At 37.8% G+C, this 19,650-nt stretch overlaps 2 protein-coding genes across 2 annotated transcripts; one reads left to right on the forward strand and one right to left on the reverse strand.

Moving 5' to 3' along the window:
* Positions 1-203: 203 nt before the first annotated feature.
* LOC148280849 (uncharacterized) lies at positions 204-1,897 on the reverse strand. The gene is made up of 2 exons (XM_088227689.1): positions 1,624-1,897; positions 204-981 (listed from the first exon to the last, which is right to left on the reverse strand). The coding sequence occupies exons 1-2, from the start codon at positions 1,644-1,646 to the stop codon at positions 276-278; spliced, it is 729 nt and encodes a 242-aa protein (XP_088083815.1). The 5' UTR covers positions 1,647-1,897; the 3' UTR covers positions 204-275.
* An 8,603-nt stretch (positions 1,898-10,500) lies between these two features.
* On the forward strand, positions 10,501-19,282 carry LOC148280850 (zinc finger protein ubi-d4 B-like). The gene is made up of 7 exons (XM_088227690.1): positions 10,501-10,621; positions 10,729-10,838; positions 10,943-11,199; positions 11,289-11,826; positions 15,386-15,610; positions 16,872-16,984; positions 17,069-19,282. The coding sequence occupies exons 1-7, from the start codon at positions 10,566-10,568 to the stop codon at positions 17,198-17,200; spliced, it is 1,431 nt and encodes a 476-aa protein (XP_088083816.1). The 5' UTR covers positions 10,501-10,565; the 3' UTR covers positions 17,201-19,282.
* Positions 19,283-19,650: the final 368 nt, after the last annotated feature.

A 19,650-nucleotide genomic window follows, 5' to 3' on the forward strand; every position in this document is an offset into this window, starting at 1 on the left:
AATTTATTTACTTGGTGTTTTATAATAATTTTCTTAGGGAATTTTGATGAAATCACATATTAAAAAATGTGGAACTCTACTTATTATTTATCACCTGATGGTCGTTAATTAATGTGCTTAGATACCTGAGGTGTTTTGTCGGTTAACTTTCATTTATTGTAACGATGTTCGTAGAGTAAGAACACTATCGAAATAAAACGATCTTTTAAATAAATTAACGAGTTTTTATTGCAAAATGTTTAGTTATGTACAGTACGGGTGTAGGTGGTGGAACACTACTCCGGGTCCTGCGTCAAGTACAGCTGGTGCGGCTGCGGCACCTGGATGAGCTGCTGAGGCGGAGCAGTCTGCAGAATGATGGGCTGCGCGCCCCCGCCCGCCACCTGCAGGCGCAGCAGCCCCAGCTGCGCGGCTCCCGCCGGCTCGGTGCCCTGCAGCGCCGCCTGGTGCTGCTGCGCCAGCTGGAAGTAGTAGTGGACCTGCTCCTGCTGCTGCGCGCCCGGCGAGCGCCCGGCGTCGGCCGGCGGCGCGGCGGCCGCACCCCTGCCGGCCGCGCCGCCGCCCGCGCCGCCGCCCCCGCTCGCCTTCACCTCCTGGCGCGGCACGATGTCGATCAGGAAGTCGAACTGGTCCGACTTGATGATGGCCATGGCGATGTCGTTACGCTGCAGCGTGCGGCGCTTATTGTCCTCCGTGTGCGCCCACGCGCGCAGAGTCAGCTCGTGGATGAAGATCTCAGCGGCCTTGGCGAACAGAAGCGGCGCCTCGGCCGAGATCATCTTCACCTCCTCGTCCAGCTTCATGATCTTCTTGACGCGCGCCAACGGCAAGGCCTGGTTCTTGTATTCGTCGTGGCCGGCCTTGCGCACGTCCTCCATGACCTTATCCCAAAAGTGAGCCAGGACGGCGTGCGAGTCTGTCCCTTCGGCTCCCGCCTCCTCTCCGCCCACTTCACCTTCCTCGCCTAGGTTGTTGCCCTCCCTGCAAACATTGTGTCTAAATGAGATATTTAAAAAAAAAATGAATACTGACAGATGTCAGTACCGACTGTGTGATTATGAAAACTCTGTACTTGGGACCGACGGATATTCCCTACGATTGCTTCTAGACTGTTGCATTGTGAGAAGCTCTCGCGTTTCCGATACTCCCTCAACATCTTCTCTCTGGCAGAGTTCTTTTGGATTAGGACAAATTGCTCTAGTTGTCAATTCCACTAAAGCTAAAAGTTTGTATGGCCACAGGATGGTCTGCAGTGACAAGTACTGTACGGATACTGAATGGTCTGCATGAGTACTGTACTTCGCTAAGACACCGTGATGAATGTTTTTATATTACATCTTGTTCATTTGTTTTTTTGCTTTCTCATATATGTCACAACTATGTACCATTTTTGCTGATAAAAGCATTTCAATAAGTCTTACTTATTCTAACTACAGACACACTACTACATTACAGACGAAATTGACAATTGGCTCATAATAATATAAATAGGTACATAGAAATCCATAAATCCGGTATTTTTTATTTTAAAGTTTGAGACATTGGCTAATTATCAATTACATTTATATTTATTTGACACTGTTCAGAAATTACTGCATTAAAAATACTGTCATCGATACTTACGCTGATACAAAGCACACAGACATTTTGTTTACTGCTTATTATGACGTTTGTGTCAGTCAAAATATATTTAGCGGCGATATGTTATTGTTGCAATATATATAAAAGAGCTTTTAGTTTTTATTAGGTTTTGACTTATTTCAAATTGATGCCGAAGATGAATGTTAACAAAGAGCCAATCAGCGAAATTATATGGAATCGCCAATCACCAATTATAAGAAACGTGATTCGTCCGACCACGGCCACTCACGAAAAGTTGATACCAAAATGTTGCAAGACTTTAAAATAAAATTTTATTTTATATTTTACGTATTTAAAAAAAAACATAAACTATATAGTTACAGTTAGTTTACTTATTGTAAAGCCTTGTTTACACGAGGACAATACTATGGAGATGATAATATGATAAAATAAAAAATAAAATAAGGATACTATTTGCAAACCTGGTAAAATCCGTCTTTCTTTATACTAAGCAAATCCCAATAAACTGATACTTAACTTCAATTTTTTTTTAAACTTCAACTTTTTATAATAATCAGTAAATACCGTAACCAGTGATAACATAAGCATGATTTTTTTTTGTTTTTTACCACAAACATTAGTGATAAAACAGAGTATTAAAAAAATAAAGCGTAACAACCTGATACCGTCATTTTGGAAATTTGATAAACCATCAGTACTGCAAAAAAAAAAATTTGGTTGACAGCTATTGGAAGTAAGGAATCTGAGAATTTATTGAGGGATAGTAATCTAAATATTATGCTATCCCATTGAATCATATATAAATTTATTGTATTTTCGCATGTGCATATATATTGTGTATGTATGTGTGTATATATATGTATATATATAGTATATGTATGTATATGTGTGTATGTAGTATGTATGCTATATATTTATATATTTAATTGTATTTTTACATTTAATGTAAACTGTATTTTTTTTCTTTTCTTCTCTTTTGGGCTGTTTTTTTTTTAATTCTTCAATATTATTTTTATTTATGGGAAACATATTCGAAAACCATATTTGCCACAACAAATCGGTTTCTTAGAACAGGCATTTGCCCATATAGGAAACGATTGCAACATTAGGCATACTAATATTTCTGGCTTGCCGACCCTTCATATACTGAGCTTACTCCTAGTAGAAGCCGAATTTGCCAGAGTGTTTTTTGTGCCATTTTTGTAGCAATGTATGTATAAACTAATAAATAAATAATATAAATTACAAAGCAATGAAATACATATTAATTGTAAACAAAAAAGTCCCACAAAGGCATGGCCTGTTCGTGGGTATACAAGAAAATGTTAATGAATTTTTGCTCCTATAATAAATAATAAACAGTTTTAATATTTTTGTGTAACATAAGAAAGAAAAAAAAATCTGTAAAAGATAATATATATTTTTTCATAGTAATTCATAAAAGAAATAAAAAATATTTAAAAAAAAAACACAAAAATATTCCTTATTATTAAAGGGCAAAAAAATATATCATAGAAAAAAGAGTTCATATTTTTAGTTTGAATCCAGGATAGTGCATGTTTTTTAAAAGAAGGAAAATTTTGAATGCTTGGAATTAATGAAATATTATCAGAAAAAAAGGATTAAAAATTTTTGGGCCCATAAAATATACATGTTTGTGTGCGAATATTATGTATCTTTTTTGGCTGATACCGTGTATGTTGGATTTGATCCGACGTTTCGGTTACCATTGCAGGAGCCATCTTCAGGGAAAACTGTGACGCAGTTTTCCCTGAAGATGATACCCAAAAAAGATACATAATATTGAAAACAGTGACCGTGAAAACCTTCGCACCTATTTCTCTGTGCGAACTTCGTTTTACAATGTGGTATTTCTAACACACGATTCCTTTTTTGACTTGATCTATTTGAATTACTTGTAAATAAATTTTGGTTCTTAAATATATATTTTGAGCATTGTAAACAATATATTTGTGTTAGGTCTAAAAGTTTAGCTTATTGAAACAATTGGAAAGAGGGAAAAGTGCGATTTTTGTGAAGCATTATTTTTAATATACATTTTTGAACAGTTTCTAATGGTTTAATATGATTGTTGTAAGTTCCCCCCCATCCAATTATTCCATAGGAAAGCGATGACTGTACAAGTGCATAATATACCATTTAATCGTATTTAGTTGGGCGTAAATACTTAGTATTTTGAACACATAGGTTAAATATCTTAGTTTATTAACAATTATTCCATTTAAGTTGACAGTCAATGATTACTCCTAGGTATTTTATGCACCTTTCAGACTTCATGTTTTCGCAATTATTACATATGTCAAGATTACAATATTAATTATGAAACAAAACATTAAGGGAAGAAGAAGGGGAAGAAGATTTTGAGTTATAAAATGGAATCAACAATGTTTTATTACAATTTAGCGTGAGAAGATTTTGATCTAACCACTCCTCGATAATAGTTATACATATATTGGCTTTTTTGAAAGTATTATCCCAGGTACCACTTTTTACAATTATTGCAGTATCATCTGCATAAGAAACTAATATACCAGGGACAGCTATATTACAAAGATCATTAATATATATATAAGAAACAACAAAGGGCCAAGAACCGTTCCTCGTGGGACTCCGTGTATAACAGTCTTAGTATTACTAACATTTGGTACATTGCAGTCTATTTGCTAAGTAACTTTCAAAAAACAACAAGCACTCATTTTTAATGCCAATTTGACGTAATTTACTTATTAAAATTCTATGATTTACTGTATCAAATGCTTTTTTAAGATCTAAAAAAAATTGTTAAAGTTTTCATATTCGCATCTAGACCAGAATACATTTCATGTGTAAGTTTAAATATTGAATAATTTGTACTCCAATTAGGTCTTAATCCAAACTGTTTATTTGACAAAAGATTATTAGTTTCCATAAAATTCATAAATCTTTTTTTAACACATTTTTCTAGGATTTTGCTAATTGTGAAATCAATGTTATTGGTCTATAACTATCAGTTTTACATGTAGAGCCTGATTTGTGAATTGGTACTATAGTCGAAATTTTAAATTTATCAGGAAATACACCCTTTGAGATTCAATTATTAAAAATATATACTAATGATGATAATATAAATATTTTTATTGACTTAATGGTCAAACTACATATATCATAGAGGGTGTGTTGTGTAGGTAGTGCTGGTTATTGATTGTATAGCAATAAATTATTATTGTTGTAATATTCTTGTATTTATTTAATAACGTAATTTAACAAAGACACATTCTAGAAAACAAACAATTTGAAGGTATTATAGTAGGGCCAATTTAATAGGTCACATTTGACATTTGTCGGTTTTAGCTTCATAGTGAGGTAACCTGCTTAAAAACATCGATTAAAGTGAATGAATCGATTCGGACTTCAAACATAATATATGTCAATTGAATTCAGTTGCTATGAAAAAGTACTTATAGGTACTGTAATTTTATTTTCAAAATCATAAGTCGAATCCCTGTCCCATTATTATTTTCTATCTTAAATTTAAGGAACAAAATAAGATATGCACATAATTTAACAAAACTATCAACATTCGATTTTTCTGGGTAACATCCCTAGTGTTTAAAAAGAAAAAGGGTTCACTGATGCAACATTGTAACGACGTTTAGAACAGAAAAAGTTTATTATGTTCATAATGGTTTATTAGTGAAAGTAAATCATAAAATTACCTTCTTTTGTCATTATTACAATAAATATGTAATCGTAATTGAAAAAAGTTAAGCTATTGTGCAGTTCTAAATTCGAAAAAATAAATAATATTTTACTACCGCCCTTACAAGGTTATGTTGTTGAATGTTGATGAAGTGTCAAATGTGACCTATTAAATTTTTTTATTAAAGAAAGTAAAACATGAACAGAAAATATAAAAGGAAAAATAATGAAACACACTAAGACGCGAAACTGGCTTGTCAGCAGGTTTCTTATTTTTCCTTTACAAAGAGAAACGTTAGAGAAATTTTATAAATTTAAATGTAATATAAACATTATTAAGAACTAAAAGCATACATATTTTCACACAAAATTTATTTACAAAAATTAAAATAGATGACATAAAATAATAATCAATATAAAGCCTTGTTACATATTAGCCATTTAATTATTTTTTCTTAAAAGCTTTGTCAACATTTAAAAAAAAAATCATCTTAGGAATCTTATTAAAATTTTTAGTAATTGTACAATGAAGTGTTCTTTGGCCATACTTGTTTAGAAACCTCGGTACTGACAAGCTTTCTCGTTGTGCTGGCCTTGTATTATGTGAATGTAAATACCTTTTCCTGTAGTTACTATCAAATCGGTATCTTATCGTATTTGAGCCATAGAATAGCATTTACGGACAGGCACCCTTGCTTTTTAAAAAGATCGGGTACCTCTTCCTTATCAATTCTAGGTGATCTGTTAATTAATTTAAGAGCCAAGGTTTGTTAAGATTGAATTTTTCAAATGTTGGTTTTACAAGAAAGGCCCCAACTGGTAATACTCTACCTAATAATTGATTTTGATAATGAATGATATATAAGTCTTAATGTTTTAATTGGTACAAAATATTTTATTCTAAACATGCTGCCTATAACTTTAATCTTTAACACAATTTGGCAATATGTTTATCCCATTTAAAAAAAATATATCAATAGTAATGCCCAAATACACATTTTTTCACATTTACAAAATATGACAATACTATCACGAAGACAGTTAAAACTATGAGAGACTATATTAATTTGATTCAGTGCTGGTACATGAGGGGATCTGACATGCATAATTTTAGTCTTTTTGCATTTATTATAAGACCCATATCATGCGACCATTTAAGCAAGGAATTGTAGTCTTCTTGTAATTGACTTTAACAGGACACTTTGACAGGACTTATAACAGGGCCACGGATAGTAGCAAGAAGCTGCATTCAGTTATCATAAAGAGGGGGAAAGGGACAAGACCACAGGATGTGTTCAGAAAAGATTGATTAGGATATCCGCAGCAGCACGAAGGGGAATCAACAATATTAACAACAAATCATTTGTCATTAAATTTACCATTACCTGATAAAAATACTGCACAGTCCAGTATTCTGTGATAACCCAAGAAGATTTTAAGCGCTGATGGATTGAAGGACAAAAGAAAGGTAACCCTCCCTAAAGAGGAAGGTTCCCATCGTGATTGCCAAGCATCAAGCGTTTAACGATTAAAACATTCCTTCTGTTGGAAGTAGACGGACGCCACCAATAACAGAGGAACGCTTTATTTTTAAGTGTAAATTCACGGATCGTCGCTGTACCTCCAGATCCAAAAGGGACAAGCCCATCAGAACCGGGAGTGCATCCGTCGAGTTGCATCCGTCCCAAGATCAAAGAATTTCAAATGAGATATTAAAAAATAATGAGGAACTTCAACCCTACGTGAAATTGGAAACAAAAAATGTTTTCTTGCGCGCGGTAAAAATTAGAGAATTAAATTGTAATATTATTTTAATAAAATTTGTATAAAACCACTCACCGACTTATCTGTCTACCAGTTTCGAGACGTAACCCGTCACTTCGTCAGGACAACAACACTACACCAACATGCAAATACCACTACACACCTTCACCATGGTAGATTTGCAAAAATATAAAATCGACATGCAGGTTAGACACATGCTTCACTACGCCACCACCGAGGGTTAATGACTTATGAAGCTAATATTTCAAAAGAATTAACAATCGGAAAAGGAGGAAAAAGGGAGGGGGAGGGTAGGGTGACCATTACAATGAAATATCGAATAATGGACTATATTGGAAAGTTACTTGATTATTAATTAATGGGACATTATTTTTCAAAGCCTTCTTTATGTAAAAAATCTCCATATTATTTACTTTCAGTCCTTTATTATTTATGTGTAAAACTTTAACACCGGTATTTTTATTAAATTCATGATTTGAGTCTATAATGTGGTTGGCGAATTCTGAGAAGTTATTATTACTAAGACATCTCATGTGTTCTTTAACACGAGTATCGAAATTTCTTGACGTTCTTCCAATGTAGACTAAAGAACAAGAATTGCAATTTAATTGGTAGACACCCGAATTATTAAATACATTATTTTTATCTTTATTATTTAGTAAAAATCTGTCAATATTATTATTAGTATAGAAGGCAGGTTTGATATTACTAGGTAAAAATTTTGATACATTAGCGGATACAGTATTTATATATAGAATTCGCCTCCATTTATTTTCATTATTTATATTGTTATCATTATTGTTAATGGGATATAAAAATTATTTAATAGACTTTTTCTTAAGTTTTCTATTTAAAATAGTATTTACTAAATCTGTAGTGTATCCATTGTTTAAAGCAATTTGTTTTATTATATTAAATTCATTATCAAAATTAAGTTTAGAAAGGGGAACATTTACTAAACGATGTAACATTGAATGGAATGCGGAATGTTTTTGAGATAAAGGATGGTTGGACGAATTATCAATGACGATATCTGTGTAAGTTGGTTTTCGAAAGATGTTAAATTCAATACGATTGTTAACATTTGTCAATGTTAAATCTAGGAAATTTAATTGATTATCTTTTTGGATTTCTAAGGTGAATTTAATTTTGTAATCAAATGTATTTATAAAATTGAGGAATGAAGTTAACTGTCGTTCTGTTCCTGTCCATATACAAAAAAACATCATCGACATATCTTTTCCATAAGAAATTTTTTTTCGCTAACATGTTATTTGAGCTGAATATTTTATTCTCAACGTTATCCAAGAACAAATCAGCGACTAAAGGACTTGTCGGACTTTCCACTGTGAGTCCTGAAGTTTGGTCATAGAATTTATCATTAAATTGGAAATAATTTTGGTTTAAGCAAATATTAAATAAACGACTTAAATCATTAGTCATATTTTTTGGTAAATCCGATGAATTTAGAATATCTTTAATAATTGTTTTTGATGACTCGACATTAACATTAGTAAAAAGATTTATCACATCAAATGATATTAGTTTGGCATTGTTGGGAATTACCAGGTCCTTAAGGGTATCAATCAGCTCTAATGAGTTTTTAATGGTATATTTTGGTTTAAAAATATTTAAATTGTTTGCAGTATTGGTTATCCTTCCCCTCCCTTTTTCCTCCTTTTCCGATTGTTAATCCTTTTGAAATATTAGCTTCATAAGTCATTAACCCTCGGTGGTGGCGTAGTGAAGCATGTGTCTAACCTGCATGTCGATTTTATATTTTTGCAAATCTACTATGGTGAAGGTGTGTAGTAGTATTTGCATGTTGGTGTAGTGTTGTTGTCCTGACGAAGAGAGGGTTACGTCTCGAAACCGGTAGACAGATAAGTCGGTGAGTGGTTTTATACAAATTTTATTAACATAATATTAAAATGTTGGACCACAAAGTTAATGCTTTGAATATTAATAATTAAATTGTAGATTAAAATTTCTTAAAAATGTAGGAAAAAAAATTGTATTAAAAAAAACGCACTACTTTGAATGACGTCGCTGGTTCATATGGACCATCCAATGATATGAGAGCATTGAAGGATATCCGGTTTGGTCACCGTAAATGAGCCAATCGGAAGAACTATCATAGAACAACCTCTGACGTCACACGCTGAGTTATTTCAGAAATACAAAACTTTGAAAAATCATAGCGCTGATAATACTATATACAGGTGTTCTTTAAACCCTGTCACATCTGAAACCACGATGATCAGTATGGGCAAGAAGACATATGAAATTACTAATAGATCAATGAAATCGTTAGGTTATATATTAAGAACAGTCAAAGATTTCAAATCAATTTTATCTTTCAAAATTTTGTATGTATCACTTGTCAGGAGCATACTTGAATACAATTCAAGTATCTGGAGCCCATTTTACGGAGTTCATTCATTAAAACTTGAAAGAGTGCAGATAATTTTTTCACGTTTTATTGACTACAAGCTATCTATTCCTATTGAATCTTTAAACTATGACTTTTTAATGAACACACTTGATTTGGAAAGTTTATCCAGAAGACGGAAACTGAGTGATTTAATGTTTCTCTTTAAGACAATAAATGGCATGTTGGACTCTCCTGACTTGCTAAACATGATTCAATTCCGAATACCTGTTAGGACTACTAGACATAATGTCCCATTTCATATTGATATTTCTGCTACTAATTATGCTATGAATTCACCTATTTCAAGATTGCACAGTCTAGGGAACCAGATCAGTTGTATTCACATTTTTCACATTAGCCAAATGAAGTTTAAACTTGCTATTAAAAAAATAGTTTAGAATTTTGAGTGATGTTTAAGTATTTATGTTCATTTATAAAAAAAAAATGTCAAAAATATTTATAAATGTACGACTAGTTATTTGTTTTTTAATTTTAAAATTAAAATTTTTAAATATTAAAAAAAATATATATATATTTATTTTTTTAAAAGGTTTATTATTTTGTTTCTTTTTATATTTTATTTATAAAAAAACGGTTGAGAACCCCTGAGCTCTTATCAGGAGACAGTTAGTATTATTCCTAGGGCATTCAATATACATTGCAACAATACCAACAAATCAATGATTTATGATTTTTGCTATTTCGAATATACTTACCGCGTTATCTATTTTTATTATTTTTCTACCTAAGTATGTTAAGTATTAAAATTCCAAAGTTATTATATAGAACATTTATAAAGCAACTGTGTAATATGTATAGTTATATTGTTATTATATTATTTCATAATTTTGTAAAAGAACACTGTATGTTAATAGTATTTGTCAAATTTATTTTTGCCTCTTCCCCTCCCCTCTTCACCCCCCCCCCCCCCACGAATCTACCGATTTATTTTTCTGAATCTACCTATTTTCGCTTGATCCAGTCTGGCAACCCTGTCGTGAAGTGAATGTAGTGGTGTAGTGTATAAGTGTATGACGCAGCCAAGATGGCGGCCGCCGAGATCCAGGTCGTAAATCCTGCAAATTTACAGAAAATTGAAAGGTTTTTGTCTTTTTTTTATTCATTTAGTAATCAAATAAAGTTTATAATTTAGTATTACACAGTAAATTGAAAGTACCTGGAAAATTATAATGTATTTATAATTGCAGCTTCTTTAACGATTCCGCATATCGAGAGGCTATCGAGAATTCAGCAAATTTCAACTCTCGGCTATGCATCGAACGGCGGCTGCGTATGCCATTCTTGGATCCCCAAACCGGTAAGTCGCTGAGCATGAGCAATCGCTGACGGTACTCGGGCACTCGCGACTCGCGGTATACGGACATGCAAGTATGTAGTTAAATCTCGCCGCTCGGTCCGCAGGGGTCGCCCAGACACACTGCAACCTCTTCATGTCGCGGCGCCAGCGGATGGCGGGCGCGCGCGAAGGACAGCTGTACACCTACCCGGCGGCGCGCTGGCGCAAGGCGAAGCGCCAGTACCTGTCGCTGCACCGCGGCGGGTGGGGCGCGCCCGAGCAGGCCGCCGCGGCGCCGGCCGACGACGGGCCGGACGACGCGGCGGCGCCCGCCACGCCGGACGCCGACAGCAAGGACAGCCAGCACAGGGATGACGCCAAGGTGGGTGGTTGCCCGCTCCTCTCCCTCCCCCCCTCAACCCTCCGTTCGTCCCGCGTGTATCACTAACGCCGCTTGTGTTGTCCCGCCAGGAGTGGTTCTACGACGAGATGGCGCTGGATGAGCTGGAGCAGCTGGAGGAGGCGGAGCCCGACTCGGACGAGGACTACTGCGACGAGTCGTACGGGCCGCGCGGCCGGCGGCGCGGTGCGGCGAGCGGCGCCCCGCCGGCCGCGCCGCCGGCCAAGGGGCGCCGCAAGCCGCCGGCCGAGCCCGCGGACGCGGCCGCGACGCCGCGCGGGCGCGGGCGCGGCGGCGGGCGCGGCCGCAAAAAGGCCGCGCAGCAGGCGCTGCCCTATGAGGTGGCCGGGGACGCGGACAAGCCCTACGGCTGCGAGCTGTGCGGCGCGCGCTACAAGACGCGCCCGGGCCTGACCTACCACTACACGCACTCGCACAAGGAGGGCGCGGCCGGGGCGGGCGGCGGCGCGGGCGGAGGCGCCAGCGACGGGGACTCCCGCGACAGCCCGGCGCGCCAGGCGGCGCCCGCGCCGCCCGCGCCCCTCGTGCCCCCGGACCAGCCGTCCACCGAGTACCAGGACAGCTACGTCACCTTCATCACGGGCAACAGTGAGCAACCCCTTAATAATAATGTTTGGATAATTTATATAGCGCCATTTTTGTGAAAATCACCTCAAGGGCGCTGTACAATAAATAAATATCCCAACACGTCTTGCAGCTACAGAGCGCATGGACGGTTGTGATTCTAGTTCCTCGTCTCCAATTATGATATATTACAATTATGATAAATACGAGCTAGATAACAGAACGTCTTGCAGCTACAGAGCGCATAGACAATAATAAATATTCTTTTCCCTTCTATATTCCCCTTCGAAGAGTTCCTCCGTATCTCTTGAAGTTTTTTCCGAGCGTGATAATGACACAATTTTGATATTATCGCACCTTTTTTTAATTCAAAATTAGTATACATAGTAATTATATTTTTTTTATTTAAGAAGGTAAACATGGACAGAAAATATCAAAGGAAAAATAAATAATGAATCTCGCAAAGCCGGCTTTATAGCGGGTTTCTTATTTTTCCTTTACAAAGAAAAAAATTAAAGAAAGTAAATAAATGAAAATTTTATAAACATTATTAAGAACTAAAAGCAAATGTATTTTTCACACAAAATATATTTACAGTTTTTTTTAGATGCCTAGATTTCTATATTACCTTCTCTTCAATGTTCTTCATCTCTGTTGTAATATGTTAATATTCTTCCAATAATAAGCTTCTCGGAGAGTTGAATCCAGTCCTTGTCTACAAAAATTTGGACAAACTCAAAATATTGTTGATAAATCCACCTGGTCCATGAAGAATTTTCAGGCGTTGCCTAGTATGTAGGTGAAATAATTCAATTAATGAATCTCACCCGCATAAATAAAGGTTTCAGCTCTTCAACTTTACAAACATCAACCGATGAAAGAATTGAAGGAATATAGATGTTCAAATATAGGCAGAATGGTGAATGTTACACAGTGTGTAAAGTGGCCACTTAAACCAGCCATTGACAGGTCATAAGCCCCGTAGATGCCTAGACTTCTATATTACCTTCTCTTCAATGTTCTTCATCTCTGTTGTAATATGTTACTATGGTTTACTCATTTATTTTTTCTTTTAAGTATGTTTTTTTTTTAATAATACATATGTTTGTGTTTCAGGGGATTTCGCATGTTTTTTTAGTTATGAAATAAATTTATAAGGCATGTATATGAATGTGATAAGTATGCATGTAATAATATATATGTAAATTGAACATGTTTATAAAGTGAATAAATTAATGAATATACATCAACCCCGATGATGGACGCTGAATGCAATCCTAAATGTCAGAGAAGAGCGCGAGACATTGAATATTTATCGATCGGAAGCAACAGTTGGAACTCTCGCACATTGTCTGCTGTTATACACAATTGCACCTCCACTTACACTACTTATTTTAACGGTGACATTGAGCGTTCTCTTCGAGTCAGAAGTCATTATCTATTCTTTTCTTTTTTTATTATTTTTTTTTTATTCACAAATTTCATAAAAAAGTACATAAGTAGTTTTTTGTAAAATTCTAAACATAACTACTTTTACACATCTAGTAAATGTTATCACTGTAACTCTCCAAAAAAAGAGACTAACTCTTGTGCTTGGAGAGGGACTTACACTGTTTTAGTTGTTTATTTATAAGTTTATATAATTTTAATACGAGTACATGAAAAGAAAAATAAAAACACAGGATATGTAGTAATGTATAAGGTATGAATGATGTGTATAAACTTACACTTAATATATATATGTATATGTATGTATAAAATATAATATAAATATGTATGTGCGAATATATATGTATATATGTGTGTGAATGTATGGTTATGAACGCATTGCAAGTGCCCCGACTCAACACGGATTTTCTAGCGAGGCGGAGCAAGTTCGCAGACATGGGTCGTTCCTGATTGTGTCGCTATAAACTGTGTCTGTGTCCTTAACAAATATATGTGTAATGTAATTAATAATTAAATAAATAATAAATAAATAAATAATAAATAAATAATAAATATATAAAAAATAAACATAAAACAATAATGCATTCATACTAATTAAAATTTAATGTTGTTTTTACACGAGTTCAAAAAATTTCTTTAGATTAACTTTAAATTTATTTATTGATATATTATTTTTAATAGTTTTTAGTTCATTAGGAAGATTATTATAATTTTTTACACCTTTGAAGACAAACCTATTTTGACCATGACTTGTATGGAATTTTGGAATTTTGATATTATGTTGGTATCTGAGTGACTAATTCATTTCGAATTCTTTTATTTTTTCTTTTTTATATATTTGTATAGTAGAATTTATTTTATAAAGAGTGTCTACTGTATGAACTTTAAATATTTTAAATAGACTTTCGGTATTGAATGTTGAGGGTTTCTTTAAAATTACTTTGGTAATTAATCTTTTTTCCGATTTATAAACTTGATCTCATCTTTACTTTTTACATCTTCAGGCATAGTTTTACCTGTCTTTATTTTGTGCTCACACTTAATGTTTTTTATTGTCATACTTACGCATCGCCTGTATTGGAACTTTACTACAGTCCTACGTATTTGCATGTTTTAGTTGTAATATTTTTATTGTTACATTGTTATCTTCTGACGATATTTACTTAATTGTCTCAATTTATAACATGAATTTTCGTTCTCTCACGGAATTTAACCACACATAATATTCTAATTATATCCGAGTCGAATACTTCCCATTTGGATTTTAATATTACAATACCAATACCTCTAATTTTTGTATATTTACATAAGAGATTGTTTATTTTACCATATCTTATCATTACTGATGCCCGAGTTACTTACGGTCTACTATCAAAACGCGAGTGGACTCCGATCTAAGATTGGCGTTAAATCTCGCACTTTTTGTATTTTGTAGGGCTTCAATCGTAGTTCATTTTTAAATATGCGCCCCATGCTACGAGCGGACACATTATGATTTTTCGCCAATTGAACTGCGCTTTGTCGTGGATTACATTGAATTCTGGCCTTCACCTTTCGAACCATTTCTGTCGATGTTGCTGTTTTTGGATGTCCACCTCCATGGCGTTATTTGCTACCGGTAGCATTGTAACGTGAAATGGTGCGATGCGCAAACACTTTGTTCACATGTAAATGTCATAGCCTACTAATAATGGCTGGTTGCGATTTTCCAGCCAAATACAGAGCAATAACACTGTTGAGTTTGAATTCCATTTCCATATCTTTTTAACAGACCGTCTAAACATGAGCGAACTGCCATTAGCCATTTGGTTGCTACAGCAGTGTGAAGTTGGTAACACTTTGAGCGCCGACCCCTGTATAATACAATTTCTGAACGGGACAATAAAATGTGACTCCACTTGTGTCGGCATCTCCGTCGTTGTGAAATACTCGTATATAGTGTGGAGTGTGGCTCATGAATTAAATGTGTGTAAAATGTGGTGTCCGTTTTATATGTATAGGAGGTTTAGTATTTGCATGCCTCTTCCTGTTACATTATGTATTGTTTAGTTTACGATGATTTACAAAGCCTTAAATAATTTCTATTCTAGTACGTTACTCTAACTAGAGATTTCAATTCAAATATTCCTCGCAGGTGGCGCGGGGCGCTCCTCCCCACCGGTGGCGGCGGCGCCCGCCGCAGCGGCGCCCGCGCCTCCCCCCGCGGGGGGAGCGTCGCCCCCCGCCGGAGGCGGCTCGCCTAGTGCGGCGCCCGCCTCGCACTCGCCCTACTGCGACTTCTGCCTCGGGGACCAGACCTGCAACAAGAAGAGCGGCGCCCCCGAGGAGCTGGTGTCCTGCTCGGACTGCGGCCGCTCAGGTAACGCCCCCTCCACCAGCTACTCGGCCGAGGACTTCGACCGCTTCGTGCGGCGCGCGCACCTGCTGCAGGCCTGGGAGGACGCGCCGCCCGGGCCGCCGTCTCCCGCGCCCGCGGCCCCGGAGCCCCCCGCGCCCCCGGCGCCCGCTCCGCGCGCGCGCCGCGCACGCCGCCCGCGCGATTAGCCCCGGCCGGCGGTGCGCGAGAGCGAGCGTCGCGAAGGCCGGCTCCCGCAGTACAATCGTTGCCAAAGATTATAGTCGCGCGAGAAGCGACGCCTCGTGTCAACACTAGACTGGTCTCCCCGGAGACGTTACCCGGACCATCTTACGGACCATTTATTATTTGAATACCTAAAATATTTATCTATTGTTAATCGTTAGATATTCCTCTACGTTTTCTTGTTAGAAAATGTTGACTAATTCGGGCCGTCCGCTCGCGGCTGCCACGAGTAGGTAAACTAATTTTGTCGATTGAACCAAAAACCTAGTAATCTAGTCTTTTTAAGGAGTTTCCGTATGGAGGGTGCCTTCTCTCGTGTGTTCATGTTGATCAAAGTTTAATATTAGTAGTTAAGGCGAGCCGAGCGCGCGCGCGCCGCCACTAGTCTACATCATTCCATTATATCCTAGCGTAAGTCTGACCTCGCGAGCTCATATCTCGAATGTTGCCTTCTCTAGTCGGGTACTGGCGATGCTGGAATGGAAGTGCAATCGGCTGAGAGTTACTTCGGCTAGATTTTATTTTATCAGATAGCGAATATATATTTACAATAATAATTATATACATTTTATGCGTTGGACATGTTGCTTTTTTCGTTTGACATTTATGAAATAAATTTTATCGAGTTTATAATAATTGTACTGTCTAGATTTTATACGAATTATTACGGAGAAGTATAAATAAAGTATTTTATACAGCCCAGAGATTGTTGTCATTTGTCCTCTGACCCACACGTGCTGAAGAATAGTGAATGCACTTCCAATCGTCGCATCTCCCGCCAGAGAAGCTTCTCTCACCCACAGGATGTATCTCTCTCTCTCTCTCTCTCTCTATCACTTGCGTAGCATACTTAGTCGGCTTGCGTTATTCACTATTGTTCGGCACAAATATTGTTCCGTCCCGTCCCGTCCCGTCCGTCCCCTCCGTCCTCCCCTCCCCGCCGCCCGCGGTGCCGGCACGGAGCCGGCGAGCGATATTTGTGCCCTACAGTCGGTGAACGCGCGGCCGCCCACGCTCTAACCGCTCGCTTCCCTTGCAGGCCACCCCACCTGCCTGCAGTTCACCGACAACATGATCGTGTCCGTGCGCAAGTACCGCTGGCAGTGCATCGAGTGCAAGTGCTGCTCCGTGTGCGGCACGAGCGACAACGACGTGAGTATGCCACCCCCCACCCGCGCCCCCATCCGCCCCCGTCCGCCCCCGGCCCGCGCTCACCGGCCCGCCCCCCTCTTGCAGGACCAGCTGCTGTTCTGCGACGACTGCGACCGCGGCTACCACATGTACTGCCTGGCGCCGCCGCTGCACACACCCCCGGAGGGCTCCTGGTCCTGCCAGCTCTGCCTGCGGGAGTTCCACGCTCCGCGCTGATCCCCGCCCCCCGAATCCGAGGGCCGACGACTCTATCTATTACTACTTAAGCTTTTTGTATTAATATCTTATTTATGAATTACGGTAAGTAGAGGACGAGTGCGGAAACTGAAGGTTGTGAGACGTTATCGGAGGGAGGGTGAAGGAAGGGGGGAGTGTTCCGCTCGATAATCCGCATCGGCGAGTTAATAAATTCTATTCAACGGTTGGGAAACTTTTATTACGAACCTCGGACCGCTTCTTCCCACTGCGGGAGTGTTACCGGACCCCGCTGGCCACTACTTGTACAATTTCATTTACATTATCCGAGTGTGCAGTGAACGAAATCGGACTCGTACTATAGCTTCTCTGTAGGGCAAATGTACCTCACGCGTGCTGATAACTACCGCGATGCCGTGCTTCTCGCTAGCGACAAATCTCGGTAACGAAGGTCTGCGATGTGTACGAGAGGAGCGATTTGCCGAGGAATGTTGATAGATGGAATGCTATGGTTTTTAAAGTATGACTTGAAGTGCGATCGCTGTGAATGGGGATATTTTTTTATTATTAATTTAGTCCATTCAAAAAATGGCAAACAAATCTTGATAATACTCACGGGCCCAATTGAAGTAAAATACAAGTAAAGAAAATTAGTTAATTATCCCGAAACGGTGAGAGGAGTTTGCGTGTCTGGGCCCTGGTTACGTGGTGTCAGTGGGACGTTCGCGCAGTTATCTTCCACTGTCTATAAAGTCAAATAAAGGAAATGAGTATATTTGTATGAAAATTTCATGTGTTCTCGTCGGTAACCTGTAAATGAACATGTTAAGAGATAAAATGTACGCGTATTCTATTTTTCATACAGAAAATGTAATTTTTCTCTATAGATGAAATTAAAGATGACTGTTAATTTCCCATCGTGATACGCCATTCTGGGAAGTATGTTTAATAGAGATAGAAAGACAGAGAGATATTGAAAGGAACGTGAGTGCCAAGAACAGGGTGAGCGGTGCACTAAAATTGAGGTGAAATTAGCCTTTCACCGGTGCCGATTCTCAAGTATGGAAGCGAAGTATGGAATTGAAAAAATCAGGGATGAAAATAGGCCGAATGATGTCAAAATGCAATTTCTGAGACGAATGTGGTAGAACTGCGTACGATAGGTGTACAAATAATGCCGACATCCGCGCTTTATGTAAGGCTGAGACAAGTATAATTGACAAAATCGAGGAATTCTACCCGGGTCGGACACGTGGAGCGAATGGACGACAACAGAATGGCTAAAAATATTTACGATGCGAATGGTAATGGACGCAGAAAACGAGGAATACTGCGAAAGACATAGCGTGACCGAATTTAATAAATAATCTACGATGGACACGTCGAGGGGGAATAATCGGCGCGTGTGCGTATGCGTGTGCGTGTGAAGATGTATGCGCATCGAAAGCCGCCAAGAAATGGTACCATTTACAGCTTTAGAATTGATGTAAACACCACGTTGTCCAATGAAATTATGATGCAAAACCGAAGGGAATTCAGGGGCATTTCTCTGGTGGAATTTCGAAGTTGTCGCTGTACAATCCCAGTTTAATATCAACACTCGACCGGACAGGGCCCCTTCGTGTGCGCCTCGAAGGTAGACCCCGTCTCGAGAAAATGTATCTTGGGGAACGCACAAATCCGCTCGGGGAAATGGAGGGAGACACGTTGACGTTATGTGCCGGCGACAACATTCTTCCGGTTATCGGATATTGCACTTTTGAAGTTAAAAGCTCATCCCGATTCAACAATTTAAATAAAACTGCAAGCTGATTATTACAAATTATTATTTTTTGCATTTATAAAATATGACAAATTTTTACATACTTTTTAAATAAAGATCACTCGATGCAATTTTTGATGACATCTCATTTTTCAAAAATTAGTAGCCAGAAATCGGACGATATGCGGTATCCGAGTGATTTAAGTGACCTTTTATTAACTCCGATTCTGATACAACAATAAAGCATTCATCCCATTACTTTATACATACAGAAAAATGTAAGTACTGCGCATTTGGATTCGACGGACTAAGTAAAATAAATTACTTATGCAGGAATAAAAGTCAACATTATTTCACCTTTTTCCCCCTCACAATCCTTCATTATGCATATGTATTTACCTTAGAGTAATAATGCGCCACTGGCTAATACAGTCGCCCATACTTCTATGATTGTCAACCACAAAATTAGCTACATATTACGGCAATACACAGTCAACTAAAAACCGAACGCTTTTGCTCTATACGACAGAGCTCGAGGGCTTCTCTTCACCCGAAGAGGGAGCGGATGATCACTCCGAGGTGTTTAGATATTTGCTTTATATATATAATACCCACTTCAAACTAAGGTACGCCGAATGCATCTATTCCACCCATTATTCATTTACAGAGAACAAAATATAAAGACTGGTGATAGGTAGGTACCTAAATT

The sequence above is a fragment of the Micrasema longulum genome, unplaced genomic scaffold (assembly GCF_059751315.1).
Source record: "Micrasema longulum isolate JH-2025_06_02 unplaced genomic scaffold, ASM5975131v1 h1tg000525l, whole genome shotgun sequence".
NCBI lineage: Eukaryota > Metazoa > Arthropoda > Insecta > Trichoptera > Brachycentridae > Micrasema > Micrasema longulum.

Bases quoted from the DNA above. Each gene is read 5' to 3' on its own strand.
- LOC148280849 (XM_088227689.1), bottom strand. From the start codon at position 1,646: ATGTCTGTGTGCTTTGTATCAGC. The intron at 982-1,623 runs GTAAGTATCGAT...CAATGTTTGCAG, and splicing joins TCTGTGTGCTTTGTATCAGC to GGAGGGCAACAACCTAGGCG.
- LOC148280850 (XM_088227690.1), top strand. From the start codon at position 10,566: ATGGCGGCCGCCGAGATCCAGGTCGTAAATCCTGCAAATTTACAGAAA. The intron at 10,839-10,942 runs GTAAGTCGCTGA...CTCGGTCCGCAG, and splicing joins ATTCTTGGATCCCCAAACCG to GGGTCGCCCAGACACACTGC. The intron at 11,827-15,385 runs GTGAGCAACCCC...TATTCCTCGCAG, and splicing joins CACCTTCATCACGGGCAACA to GTGGCGCGGGGCGCTCCTCC.